Source organism: Zonotrichia leucophrys, chromosome 2, assembly GCF_028769735.1.
Source record: "Zonotrichia leucophrys gambelii isolate GWCS_2022_RI chromosome 2, RI_Zleu_2.0, whole genome shotgun sequence".
NCBI lineage: Eukaryota > Metazoa > Chordata > Aves > Passeriformes > Passerellidae > Zonotrichia > Zonotrichia leucophrys.
The window spans coordinates 30,216,396-30,231,975 of NC_088171.1; the positions used below are offsets into that span (position 1 = coordinate 30,216,396).

The 15,580-nt window shown below is 37.8% G+C and overlaps 1 protein-coding gene across 1 annotated transcript in view; it reads right to left on the reverse strand.

Annotated features, from left to right (window-relative positions):
* Positions 1 to 937: 937 nt before the first annotated feature.
* The window catches only part of CRPPA (CDP-L-ribitol pyrophosphorylase A), a 106,381-nt gene continuing 91,738 nt past the window's right edge, over positions 938 to 15,580 (reverse strand). Inside the window, exon 10 of the mRNA XM_064704418.1 lies at positions 938 to 3,391. Within this exon, the coding sequence (XP_064560488.1) occupies positions 3,287 to 3,391 (105 nt within the window). The 3' untranslated portion in view covers positions 938 to 3,286. The remainder of the gene's footprint in view (positions 3,392 to 15,580) is intronic.

Genomic DNA, 15,580 nt, shown 5'->3' on the forward strand with positions numbered 1-15,580 from the left:
TGGTGGATGGTTGATAAGATGAACTACAATTTTTCAGATCAATGTTATGGATAAAGAGGAAGGAGATACAAAATTTTTAAAAAATTGCAGGTCTCAAAGTAAATGTGCTCATCTTCAGAAATTGCCAAATGATTGGAAACTTTGTCTTTGGAAGCTTCTCTTTGGATGGCACATAGAACAGCACTGTGGAGATGATGAGATTTTGGTGTCAGATAGAAATACAAATCTGAATACAACAAAGGCTCCATGAGATCCAAAACATTTTTGTTCTGCAGCCTACATAAATTTTTAAGATGAGCTCAATGAAAGTTGACTCTATTATGCCACTTATTACAATAGGTAACATCTCACTTTCTTTCTCTTTGCTTTTTGGTATAGTTTTGGGGTGTTGGGGTTTTTTTGTTAATAATGCCACCATCTTCTATCCTTTTCATTTCTTTCTTCTTCAGAGGACCATCAAGCCTTTTTTCTTTCAAGTAGGTTGTCTGAAAAGCTAAACAAAAAAAGACTGAATAGAAAATCTTCTACCTAACTGACTGAAGACAAAGTAATACAGATTTCAGATTTTGCATGAAGTGGATTAGTTTCAGTATACAAATCCAATGCACTCAACTTTGCATTTTTGAAAAGCAAAAACTTTGAATTTTTGAAAAGCATTTCTTGGGCCACATTTTGCATTCTCTTTTCTGATGAACACTACCCAAGGAATACTAATTAGAGTGCTTAAGGAGTAAGGTAAGCAAGGCTGGCAGAGTCTGAGCTGCTATTTACTTTCTGTTATCTCTGTCCAAATGTTCAAAGCAATATGGGTGGTGACTGATTCACTAGTTAAATTCAAAACAGCATGTGTGTACAAAAGGCTGCCAAGTTTCTCATGTATACTGCTATTTGTGAGAAGCTATGCACAGACAAAAAACGATCAGCCAGTTTCTTAATTTCATTTTATATCTTTATTCCCATTGTAAGTACTAACAATCACCCAAAACCCATTTAAATTTGGTTTGGATACACAATAGCATTAATCACAGCCTAGTTTCTTTTTTTTTTTATTGCAGTTTTAGTATTTTGTGATCTGTTCTAGTAGTTCTGTTGTTGGTGTATTTGCTTCCAGCAAAATGGACTTCTCAGTGTTTGTAGATTATTTTAAAAGATTGCTAAAGATTAAAAAGCCATAACACAATGATTAACAGTACATTAATAAAGCTTATTATCTTCCATTTAGGATTAGTTCTAAGTATATTGGATGACCCAAAACTTACTTTTTCTTGTGCATTGTCTGTTCTCTTTTCAAAAATAAATCCATAAACAACTAAACAACCATAATATTTTTTTTTTATTACAGCACTTCACTGCGGTATCATTTTTAATTGGATTGAAATCCTCTTAGGAGAATGAGGTAAATAAAACAACCCTAAAAAACAAAAGCTCTGTTTAAGCAAATGATGTTGCACACAAACCAATGTTAATGCAGTATCACGGTGTATAAATTAGAGTGGATAGAAAACATGAAGGGTTTTATAAATTCACCTTCTCATTATTTGTGGAAAACACATCACAGATTGCATTTTTGTCTTCAAGCAAACAAGAATAACAAAATACAGTCAAAGAGACATCTTTCATCATGTCTTTTAAAAGCCTGTGGGACAAATTCCTTCATCAAATTTATTAATGTAAAAGCACATTCAGAAAACTTATTTGTGAGAGCTGTCCTGTTAAATTATGAATACCAGTAATAAATTCTTTAGTTATTCATTTATTTGTGTGCTCTGCATATGAACAGATGTGAATATATGTATGAATAAAACATGCCTATTGTATAGCCATACACAGAGCTAATATGAATGCGTATGTTGTACAATGTCAGAAAAGGACAAATTATTAATCAAAGCAGAGAGAAGAAAGAAGCAAAGAAGAAAGCAGATGATGCACAAGAAATTTGTTAGTTATCTTAGCATGACTTGTGTGTGGAAGAAAATGTATGCCTTGGATATAGAACCATCAGCTGACAACTCTTTATTTTATTTTGGAATGAAGGAAGTTTGGGACCAAGATCAGGTTCTAAAAGGGATTTAAACCAGAGATATAAATAGTCATGTGAAGGGAAAGGGACCAAGCAGGGAGCTTGTTATCCCAAGTTTTGTCTGAGCACCAGAGGGAGTGGAACATGGTGGGAGTAAGGGGAGGGATGCTGTTTATAGAGGGAAACTTGCTGAACTGACAGTGATAGACTGAATCAGGGACTCACTGGACAATTCTAGTGGGGATACTTCTCCAAGATTTTATTCATATCAAATATGTAAGACACTAACCTAGCCCCTTCATAAATTGCAGGAGAGACAAAATCCTGGGTCTGATGCATAGGGAAAGACACGTTTTCAGGGACGCTGCTTGTATTGCTCTTAGTCGTTGTGATACCTGGAGACACTCCACATAATAACCATTCACCATTTCACCTTCCTGTCCCAATGGTCTGCACTTGACTATCAGTGCAGAGTATCTTTGAGTTCATAATGCTTCCTCTCCTTGCTGCTATTTACTACATACCTCTGCTAACCAGCAAGAGATGAGAATTGTATTCTTATGCATGAATTAACAGACTCTTCCTATTTCAGTGGAGCTACAGGAGCTCTCAACGATGGCACACGGGCACTGGAAGAAGTGCAGCACCACGGAGGCTACAGCCAGAGCTCACTGCATCTGGAAATCTGGGGCTTGGCACCTCCTTGTACCCATGTGTATCTTTTCTCTGATTTGAGGTTACCTTCATTCCACAGAGAACGGGCACCTGACCTTTCCAATACTTCCTGCAATTTGCATTTCTCTTTATGGCAGGAAAGCCACACTCTGTAAGGAACTCTACATTCACTAAGAGGTATTACAGCAGCAATTTTAAGATAATTTCACATAAAGTTGAGCTGTGCTTTATCTGAAATAAAACTTAATTCATGCAGTCCTAGAGTACGACACACATACATACTTAAAGACCATTTTGCATGAATGCTTTGGTGTCCTCTGTGCACCATTAAAATGATCAGTACCTTGAAAAACATTTCAGTATCATTCCTCACAGTATATACCCAGTGTATCTCAGAATTATTTGTATTTCCTTTTACACTTTATGCATAATATTAGATTGTATTTTAAATATCAAAAATATGCTATTAAATGATCTTAATAATAAATGGCATAAATCCAGAGTTTTCAACAAAGAATAAAATTACTTAAGACCTTTGGTGAACAGATGATGAAAACTAACATTTCCAAAAGCTACACATGATTTATGGTCTTATGCTACCAACAGCTGGCCAATAAGCTCTGGGTTTCTGTCCTTTATCAATGCCATGATAACAGCAGCAGCAGAATTTACTGTCTCCTGAAGCAGCAAAGGGTCCTGGAACAAAGAGAAAAGGAAAAATGAGGGAGTAGGGAAAACAATGTATTTACAAAAGTGGAAAAAGTAAATATTTAAAATCAATTTTCAATTATGCCAAATTACCATATTATTGCTGAAGAAACAAAGCTCTTTATTAGAAGAAGAACTTCTAAAGCTTTTATTTTAAGAAAGTGCAATTTCATGGTAATAACTGTTTTCTCCAATCTTCTTGTTGCAAAACTGCTAGAATTCCATCTACTCAGAGACCACCAAAAAACTTGATTCTGTCACTGACTTCCTAACTGACTTTTAAAATCTAAAAGGCAGTAAAAATTTTGGGGTTGAAAACATGGAACAAAATACAGGATTTAATTGACTGGCAGAGTTAAAGACCTGCAACTTTAGGCACCTACTGAGTCCCATCTGCAGTCTACCAACTACTTGAATTCACAAAGGCATTCAAGCACTGTGATTTCAATGGTTTAGGCTGATTTTTGTATCAAATAACTTCAAAAAGTAGTCTGGTTTTGATAGGCAAGTATAGAAACCAACACAGGAAACAGCAATAAAATGAAACACTGATTATAATTGAGCACTCCAGTTCATATTTGAAAGATTCCTGTGTCTAATTACCAAGTTTTCTTAATTGTATGGACTATAAAAGGTGGGCCTCTTGCTACCAGTAGGATTTCCATTTGTGCACTGGGGAAATAGCAATTGGTATAGTCAGGCATGGACACATCCCTGGAGTGAGAAATAGGAGAGAACAATTTCTGTGAAGCAACAGAGAAAAAGAAAGGTCTACAAAACTCTAGAGGTAGTGGGAATCTACAAAGAGAAATCAAGAGCTGTTCTCCATAGCCATGATGGATAAACCAATAGCTTTTATTCATCCATTTATTCAACTTATTCCATGATGGAAGCCATAAGTAAGGACTAGTATACGTCCTTGGAAGAGATTTTTGGACACATCAAGAAAACTCATCAGGAGAGTCCTATAACATAAGACTCACATCCATGTAAAATGTGACACAGATAGATCTTCCTGCCTGGGGTAGGAGGATAGAGCAGATTGATTCCACATCTTTTCACCTCTTTTTCTAAGATGCTGCACAAAGGAAGAATTTGTAGAGAACACTTAAGAAATTTGGACTAACGGACAAAGAAGAAATTGTTTCCACAACTTATACAAAAACACAATATCAAAACATGCTCTTTAATAAATAAGGCAACTGCTGAAGGGACCTGCCTATTCAGCTAGCACAGAGGGGAACTGGAGACTAAGAAGTTGCAGGTGAAGAAGAAAAAACTGAATGGGAAAAGGTGTCCCTGGAACATTCTCAGTGAGGAAACAGGTCCAGTGGAGAGTCACAAAAAATGATGAGAGGGCTGGAGCACCTCCCATCCTATGAAGAAGGGTTGGGGTTGTTCTGCTTGGAGAAGGGATGGCCCTGGGGTGACCTCGTGCAGCCTTTCAGCACTTAAAGAGGGCCTACAAGAAAGATGTGGTCAGATCTTTTAGTAGGGTTTGTGGTGACAGGACAAGGTGCATGGTTTAAACTAAAATAGAGTCAATTCAGACTAGATATAGCAAAGAAGGTTTTTATGATGGGCAGGTAAAACAATATAAGAGTTTTCTTAGGGAGGTGGTGGATACCCCATCCCTCAAGACATTCAAGGTCAGGTTGGTCAGGGCTCTGAGCCATCTAATCTAGTTGAAGATGTTCCTGCTTACTGGAGCAGGGTTTGAATAGGCAACTAACCTTTCAAGAACCCTTCCAAACCAAACTATTCTATGATTCTACGACAATGCTCTTATTAACTTTTTTACTTATGTAAATGAAATTAAACACGCCAGAGATTCTAATTGGATTGTATTAGAAATAGCTAGTTTATAACTGATTTTTTTATCATTCTTGAAAAAATGATTTTTGTATTTGCCTAGCATTTTGTCATAAATATCATCAAATAATTAAATTTGTAACCTCACAAATTCATGCTATATATTTCAATCTGCAGTAAAATTTTTTATTAGAGTTCTACAAAACTGTGGTAGAATAAAAATGCTCATGACGTGTGCCTTGCTTGAGTGACGCCTTTTCAGTTAAACGAGTGCAGAAGGCTGCTGAGGTCCTGCTCCTTCAGAATCTTTTGTCATGGGCCAGGGGTGCAAAGGCAAACTCAGACTTCACTTCTGTGGTTCAGCAGGGCACTCAGTGCCTCATTTCCCATGGGTATGGAGTGCTGGATAAAGCACAAGGAGAGCGGAACCACTCAGATGGCAAACGCTGCAGCTGCTTTCAGAATCCAGCAATGCAGCTCTTGCTATTCAGCAATGCCAAATCTCCTTATGCCCTTCATCACTTTTTGTTCAGTTTATCTCAAGAAGCACTTCACAATTACAGACACTGTCTTCCAAATGGGCTTCCAGCCATATCTGAAGTTAGCTGGAGGTGTATAGTATTTTTTTTCCATTTCACAAAAAGAAATAAAATACACCTGGCCCAGAATGCTCTTAATGCTTCTCCCAATAAATCTTTCCACATCCTCTGTTGGTTACTGGATTCACCACACATTCCTTTGTAGTAATAAATTATTTAAGTCTCTGAACATAAAAGGAAGCAAGAGAAAGAAATTTAACTTTCACAGGAGAGATTGAAAGTGACACCCTAAGATTCCTTTAGACTGAAAAAAGCCTTTTCTAAAGCTAAATCTAAAGCTTTAGTGCTAATTTCCATGTTCTTAAGGAAAAACATGCAAAGAATTATGAGTAATATTTGGAAGGCAGGCAATGTGGCAGAATAATGTGCACAGAAACCTGCATGTAGAAGTTGTCTAAAAACCACTGAAACTGACTGCTGAATTGAAACTGGTTTAAAACCAGAAACATAGTAAGTAAGCAGCACAAATTAGAACTGCAAGCTTTGCAGTTACTTCACTTCTAATAATCTGATTATTAATACCATCATTATAACTCTTCAGGAAACCTACTGGCCCCTGTGAAGGATTGGTCACACTATGTCTGTTTTTTGGAAATAACCATAAGTGTTTTTCTTTAAAGGAATATATGTCATCTCATTTAGGAAAACTATGTAAAAAATGGAATAGAAAATATATTCTTATTTTAAATACAGTTCCAGTTGATGGTTTAACTGCCTCATGAAGTACATACTGAGGATTTCAATGAGGCAATCCTCTAAAGTATTTATCATAGGGGTTATTAATTTTAGATTTGTGCTAAGGGTCTTTCCCAGTAACATTATCCCATTCTGATCTCAGGGTCACCCATTCACTGAAGAGTGTCCAGCACCTGGTCCCAGGAGCCAGCCTCTGAGTGCAGGAGAAATTAGTGCCACAGAAATCAAATCAAGTATGTGCTGACTTCAACTTGCTTTACTCTCACAGCCACAGTCTCACTGGAAGGAGGTAGTGAATAACACAATGAACTGGACTCCTCCAGGAATTTCAATTTGCCTATCCTGTATCTTTCTGAGAATCAAGACTCACTCTTATGATAAGAATCATTATCGTAGTATCGCATGGTCACTGCCTGGGCATAACTTAAAACTTTTGTTCATCACTTCTAGTCATTATCACAACCACCGACCCCCAACAAAATAAAAACAAAAAAACCCCAAACAAACAAACAAAAACAAACACAAAACCAGAAAATAACTTAGCAAAAATTTTAGCTACTGAAAGGTAACACGTTGTTCAATGACTGATGAAACAGTTAAACTATATTTTAGGTATTTCTTGTTTCAAAATCCTGCTAGGACTCTATTTATTTTAGGCCATCACTCTGCCTGTAAGCAGTTATTTTCAACATAATTTGAACACCAGAAGCTGTTCTAAAGAAAATTCAAAAGAAATAAAATAACAGGACTTAACAACAACCCAAGAAAGGAAAATAATCCTGTGGGCCCTTATTAATTTAAAGTTAAACAAACAAGTGAACACTTCAAGTCCTCTGACTATACCCTTGGAACACTCATGGTTTTGACACTGCAATGTTATTTCTGGCAACAATGCTGATTACAGCTGATAGTGCCTACAGGGAAGCTTCAATAAGGATGCCAGGACAAACTTAATCTACCACACCTAACTCCATTGCACATACAGGCCTCCAAACTTCTTTTATATTCAATGGCATAGCACTAAATCTTTCAAAAATCTCCTTATTAGTTGCAGGAAGTCAAATAATCAAGCAGAACCACGTCCTCACATGTTTAATTGCCTGACATGTTTGCCTATATTGTAACCAGGATAAAAGCCAGGATGTCAGAGCAGGAGGATCAATACAAATCCTCCTCTGCTGCAGCCCCGAGAGCTCTCACACGTTCCTGCCCACCCACTGCTCAGCACGGCCAGTCCCAGCGCCAGGCAGTGACTGCACAGCCCTGCACACACTGCTCTGAGAAAACAGGAATAGTTCTTGCCCTCATTAAAGAAATCCTTAAAAAAGACCTTTGAAGACTTGGAGGCAGTAATGACTTTAATGGATTAATAACTGAAGTTCCACATGATCAACTGGTGTGCCATGAACTCCCCTCAAACCATTGTGATATTCACTGTCTACTCATTTCATCCAGTTGATTGAAATTATTCTCCTGTAAAAAGAAAAACCACCCCCTAACCATTTCTTGGCCATTAATGAATAGAAATTTTTATTGTTTGAACGGCTTATTAACTACATTTATAAGCTAAAATCAAAACTTTTACCACTTTATATTTATGTACTTTGGAAAAAAAAGTATTCAGAAACACTGCCAATGTTATAAACCATAAACGCACATAACAGCACTGTGATTCCAAAATAAAATATCTACTTTGTCTGTTATTAAATAGTGAAAATAGTCCAATGTAACCATATTATGTGATGGCTGTAACTCAAACTCAGAATTTATTTGATGTAGAGTTTCTGACTGTAGGGGTTCGCTGGTCTGCAGATTAAGACTGGGAATGGCTACAGGGACAGAGTTAAAGTTGTGTTTGGAATATGTAATCTGATATTTTACAAATGTGCATTTATTTAAGAAACTGTGAGGATATCTGAATACTTACTGACATTTCCCTTACAATTCATTTCCTTGCTTCAATCTGTTTAGGATTTAGTTTTTTTCCCCAACTGAAACTTCACATATAGGCATTTCAATGTACATATGTACTAGCTCTGTTTAAGAATAGTTTGAAAAACACACCTATCCTTTTCAGCTCAAAAAAAAGAAAGCCTCTGCAGTTATCACCTCTGTCTTGTTCTGCTGAAAGAATAAAACTGCTGTGTTCCATTATTTGCACTCTGTCTTGCTCTAATATTATTTGACATTCCATTAAATAAAGTTTTTTTAAAATTAATAGAATCATATAGTCCTGATTATATGGCTGACAGAAAGCCTGAGAACAGGATTTAAAGACCCTGCTAAACTTAGGCAATATCAGTATGAACACAGTTATGTTTGCACCAGGAACACAAAGAGGGCCGGAGCATGTGCTGGCATGCAGGCATGCTCCTGCCCTTGCTGTTCCATTGTAAGCCTGCTCCCTGGCACCGTTTTGGCTCCTGACAGCTAACATGTTTCCAGACAATGGCTGGGCACGGTTCAGGGGACAGCACAGGCCAAGGAATGCTCCCAAGGGACAGGCTGAATGAGGCCACCCTCTTTTGGGAATGAGAATGTAGCCATATGGAGATGAGGCATGCTGTGCTTTTTAGCCCTAGGACAACAGAACCATCCCTGGCCTGTTTTCCTTACCAGTATGGATACATCCTACATACCACTGGGAAGTGACACTTGAGCCTTTCTGTCCCTACCAGATGCATCAAGAATACACAGAGCCACAATCAAACAGTGCCCCCCAGACTGAGGCACAAATTCCATGTTGCTACCACAGCCAAGCACAGTCATTAAAAAAACAAAAACTAACCACTCTGTAGACACCTTTCCCACTAAAACAGAGAAGGAGAGAGGGATGAACCACACTACAAGACAGTAACTCGCTGTACTGCACATTCTTGCTACCTTAGGGAAAAAGGCTGGAGCCAACAGAAGGAACTCGTGCCCCCTGCTCCTTTTCTCAGTGTGGATATGGGTGCACACCAGGAGACATGGGCAGAAAAGTGCTGAAACAGTCTCTGTTCTGGGAAGCATCTTGCTAAGGACTATGATGGCTGTACAAGAGGAGCTGCTGCTAATTTAAAACTCCACAGAATGCTGCAATTTATACTAAGGCTATACCAGATCCCTCCAAAACTCACCTGACATCACATACTGAGTGTTTCATCTGCTCCAAGAGAAACTGAGTGGAGAATCTAACCTCCAAAACCTCAGCTTGAAACTTGAAATGTTCTTCCTCAATTAATACTTTCAATTGAAACAGTTGTTCTGACGTGGGACAGAGGTTCTTCCACTACCAGAAATCAACGATCTAACATGGTTTGTTGTTTTATCATACCAGGAGGAATTCATCTGTAGATTCACAAAGAAGCATTTTTCCCCCTCAAGATATGCACTGGCCTGCATCTACACATTAAAGAAACCTCAACTTCTGTAATAGTACAAATTATCTGAGGTCTCCTTTCTTCTTAAAATGCTTCCACATCACATTTTTAATCCATTTGCCAAAGGATCTATTGATAAGTGTCATCTCATACATGATATCAATGCAACAATTTATCTCAATAAGATAGCTATGCAGATCATTCTAAAAGATAAGGAAAGTATTTCTGTGGATATTTTTAGGTTTTCTTTCAAGTAATACATAAGTAATTAAGGTAGCACTTGAGTTCAGCTAGGTAGCTGGGATCAAAATTACTAGAGCAGGTTCATAATTGAATGTCTGTACACACAGCCTTCCTTTCTGAACTAAGAAAATGCAATCAATTTTTCATTAGTGGATACTCCTCAAAATAGAAATAATTTTGAAATCTAGATACTGAGGATGCAATGAGGATTGGAAAAAAGGGAGTGGCACAGGAAGAACCAAGCTGTCACTGTGCTTATGAAGTTTAGCAAACCATTTAATTAGTGAACTCTGATAGATCTGAGTTAATTCCCTGTAGTTAAATGGGCATACATTCACAATAATCAAGCCAAATCTGGATAAATTGTGCATAAATATTGTACTGTAACTCTCTCTCACACTTTTGATCAGCCATGCTTCTTATAGTTTATACAAAGAAAATGGAGAGCCATCAAAATTTAAAATGACTGTGAATCTACTGAGAACAAACAAATATTTTAAATCTTCTGGAGTCTGTGAGGATTAAGTTTCCGGTGGTTTTGCTTTTATCTTTTCATGTAAGATTCACAGATTTAAACCTGAAGATAAACATTACTCATTTGTTAAAAAGTCCAACAAAACAGCACAAACAAATAAACAAACTAACAAAAACTCAAATACGATTCCTTTCTCTAGTATGATAAGAATAGACAGATTCACCCTAGATCAGCAGGCTTAAAACAGCTCCATTATCTACATATTCTACAGCATGTAGGTGACCAGGGTTCAGTTCCTTCCTTCAGTTCTCTAAATCTTTTTTCCCCCTGTAAAAAGCGCTGCTTGTGTGATCATGCCAAATGATCACTAAAAATTCCTGGACCAAAAAAACTCTGTGAAGAGCTTGTTATGAAGAACACTTTCAGTACATTCAATCACTGCATCTTAGGCAAGAGTTTTCATTCAGCACTTAGCCACTATCTGATGGAAGCTCTTTACAAGAGTGAGAGTGCCAGCAGTGACAACACCATGCCTGTGAATCATCTTGCCCTCTAAGTTGCTTCAAATGCTCCCTAATCCTTGAGCTAGCAGCAGGTCTGCCACCTGTATGGGACTGGTACAAAAGTACTGGCAGAAATAGGCCATTTAACAGATGTGGTTGTCTGCAAAACTATATTGTGTGATTGAGGTTTCTTAAAGGTGGTCTCTTAATACAGTATGTTACCAAATATGAAATATAAATGTTAACATGAAAGGTATTCATGTTAATATATGTTACTGTGCTACCTACAGGGTCTATGAGGTGTCTCTCTGGTAACCTTGCAAAAAACAACACAATCAGGGTTTTTAAGGGGAAGGAAAAAATTATTCTTGTCATCAGTACAGGAAAGCTGAAATGTTCCAGAGGCACAGGAACCTTGCTTTCTGCTCTGAAAAACTTGCTCACTGTGAATTGCTGAAAACCTAAGACTTGTCTGAAGTCGACTGAAGCTGTAGCAAGTCATTCCTCTGTTTTCAGAAAGTTGTGGATCAATTTGATAGCACTAATAAATTCAAATGGAAGTAGGATTTAAGCCTTCCCCACAGCAGCAGGACATAGAATCACAGAATATCCTCAGCTGAAAGGGAACCACAAGGATCATTGAAGTCCCAACTCCTGGGCCTGCACAGGACAGGTCCAAAAATCACTCCATGGGCCTGAGAACATTTTCCAAACACTTCTTGAACTCTGCCAGGCTTGGTACTGTCACTACTTCCCTGAGGAGCCTGTCCAAGTTCCCAGCCACGCTCTGGGGGAAGAACCTTTTCCTGTTATCCAACCTAAATCTCCCCTGACAGAGCTTCATGCCATTACTTGGGTCTGTCACTAGTCACCAGAGAGAAGAGATCAGTGCCTGCTCCTGCACTTCCCTTGTGAAGAAGTTATAACAGCATTCCCCTCAGAGTGTTTGTGTCGTGGGTTATCTGCTGTCTTGTCCACTGTGAGAGTCCATCAATACTTCAATGGGCTGCAGCATGGAGTTTTGCAGCTAGCCAGGAATACAGAGCAGACCCACCACAGAAAAAATGAGTTAACAGGTGCTGGCCTGCTGCAAAACACAACATCCTAATCACACAAATCATTTACAGACCGCTGCACTTCTCCAGGCACCAAGCAAAGATGCAGCAGCTACGGATCTGTATGACTGCATTTGACATATGGGGGCTAGTTGCAGAGCAAAAGCAGCTCAGCACAGTTTAGCTGGTTTTCTCCTATTACAAACAGAAATGCAGCAGTTTCAAGCTCTGTTTCACTTGATGACTGTTGTTTTAGCCCTAGGTGGACTTTTGCCTTCCTAGAAGGAGGGCAAAAATGAGATCGTAGAGAAGACAGAGAGAAGTGGTAGGGGAGCAAGTCAGAAGGGGGAAAAGGAAAAATCGCAGTTAAAAGTTTTAATAGACAACTATCTCACCCTGAAAATATTTTAAAAAACCCACTGCTAAAGATCAGGTGAGATTATATCAATGTCAGAGGCTCTGTCTGACAGATAACTGTGCCATATACTGCAGGTAAAATCAGTAATTTTAAAAAATCTTCAAAGAAGCACAGAGGACATTTCTACCCAGTGAGATCTGGGGTCATCAGTGTAACTGTATTACAAAAGAAAAATAATAAATTACAAAAAAATTCCAAAAACTACCTATTGGGAATAGAGGAAACAATACAGCACTTCTTCAATAAACTTCTAGCACAAGCAGAAAGTACATATTTAGGGTATATTTAACACAGTATATTTCACTATTAGAGGTTTTTCCTTTCTATACCAATTGCATTGACAACATTGATTGGTTTTGTCACTTTTCAAGAAAAAAATGAACACAGTAGTTCACAAACATCTAAGTTGATAACATTGTACAAGACATGAAATGCTTTCACTATCACAGATTACAGAACTTGGCATACAAATGTGCTGCAACAGTTTCATATACTTTGTGACATACAATTTGTGATTGTGACTAGCAGGGTTATATAAAAAGACTGGACAATTTTTAATTAATGACTAACAAAATTGTAAGGTTTTTGGAAAGAATGAGTGATGCATTTGAATCTCCTGGGGGGATGCTAAAAATCAGTGCAGAGGAAATGTGATCTTTTTTTTTTCCTTTCTTCCAGTCTAAAGCACATTTTTCTTCCCTTCTATAAGTGCTAACTTTATATGTAATATAAGCATAATAGACATTCAGCTCTCCAAAATAAGAAGAGGCATGTGTCCTTTCAGTCTTTAAAATCTTCATTATACCACTCCTACAGACTGTGAATAATCTGAAATACAAGCACACAGCTGCAGTAACGAATTGATTGGAAACATTCCTTTTGATTACAGATATTTTATTTGAGATGGCTCAGAGGAAAAACCATATGGCCTTCTAAAAAGCAACAACAACAGAAATTCTTCTTTGGGGAAAGAAGTAAACAAAACCCAAGAGATACTGAGGGACAAAGTATGCATAGACATGTGCTGGGCTATTGTTCACATCCAGCCCTGTGGCTTCCAAACTTTTAGGATGATAAAATCAGTTCAGTGGGGTAAAGGCCACATTCCAATCTTGGTTACAGAAATACAAACCAAAAGCAATGACAGTATTACAAGCCTGGTGACTTTGCAGTTACAGAGACTGAATTTCAATTTTAAACTCTGTATTTTGCTACAGGAGATCTAATATGCAATTGGTTTTAAACTGTTCTCTCAAAATTTCAAAAGCAGTTTTAAAGTGACTCAGATGTCAGTGTTTTGGGCAGCAAGACACAGTGAGAGGGCGTGACTGTTCAGAAGCTCACTGTTAATCGTTTGATATCACAGATTTTCCTAATTTGATACTCTTAATTGAATCTAGCTAGTTGCATACAAAGTGGGTCTCAAGTTGCATCATCTCATCATTCTGTGAGGAGGGATTGATTGCAGCATAAATCATAAAAACTTTGTGTACAAGTTACACACTGAAATATAAAAACATCTTTGAATCACACCTGAATGTCCATCCTACAGCTTTCATCTTATCACTCAGGTTCTACTTCACTGACTACATGTCTGTGATGTTAAGGCATAGTTTATGTCCATTTCTGTATTTTCCTGTCTGTAACTGAGGCTCTACACCCTGCTGGAATGCAAAAATATAAATTCCTTGCCATTCAAGACTTTCATGTAAGGCCAAGCTAGTTTACATTGAACAGAAGAACACAAACTACATGAAAAAAACTCAAACAAAAAACCCACAAAAACAATGAAAAAAACCAACACAGGCTGATGAAAAAGCATCCAGAAATGTGACAAAAGTTACAAGGACATGAGGTGACATCTCTCCTTGGAGAATAAAAGGAGAGGAGTCAGCAGGAGTAAAACAAGTTACAACAGAATTTAGTAATAAGATTTATTCCCTTTGTCTCTCACACCAATATTAGGTTTTAACACATCAATTTTGCAGTAATTCTGATTGTTCTCAACATTCTTTTGCACAAAACACAAACTTGTTCCAGCTCCAAAGGAGTCTTCACACAGTGAATGTCATAAGCAGAAAAGGAACTTAAATTTCTTGCAAGGATGAATGATTCCATAAGCAAAGTACCTCAAAGCACAGGTATGCTCAAAGACACTCAAAACTGCTGTGAATGGAGAAAGCGCATTTGCACTCTATTGTTTTCCTTGAGGTATTTTACCTACATGATGTTTACCTACTCACTTAAGACAGGACAATTTATCTGACCAGCACTCTAGGACATGAGCTGAATGAATCCCTACTCAGAAGGCACAAGGAAATAATAATAATAGTAATAATAGTAATAATAGTAATAATAATAATAATAATAATAATAATAATAATAATAATAATAATAACTTCTGAAAATGTTGATCCAAACTCTCAGTTTCTCTATTCTTTATTTCTTTGTCATCCTTAGTCCATAGTCTAAAGTCAGTGCAAATAGAGCATCTGTCCTTTACTTCAACTTTTCAGCTAAGCAACAGTGGGAGCATATGAATTTTGAATGATTAATCCTAGAGGAAGGATGAGTCTTAAAATCTGGTGTGAGCAGAGGTTCAGAGAGCAGCAGTGAACAGTCTGCACCTAATCCAACAGACAGGGCAGGAAAGTATAAAAACACACTAGGAAACCACAGTGGTAAAGTGCTCTGTTTTCAGTGGGTAGCCAAGAGGAATGGCAAACACCCGACACTCTGTCTCTTCCCATGGAAGTGTGAATGGATGTAACGCCATTTGCTCTACAACTCCCTGAGAGGAGGATGTAGCCAAGTGGGGGTCAGACTCAGGCAACCAGTAATAGGACAAAGAGGAAATGGCCTCAAGTTGCATCAGGGGAGGTGCAGGTTGAAAATCAGGAATAAAGTTTTAACAACAGTTAAGCACTGGAACAGGCTACCCAGGGAAGTGGTAGAGTCACCATGCTTAGAAGTATTAAAAAAATTAGTAGATGTGGCACTTCACAATATGATTT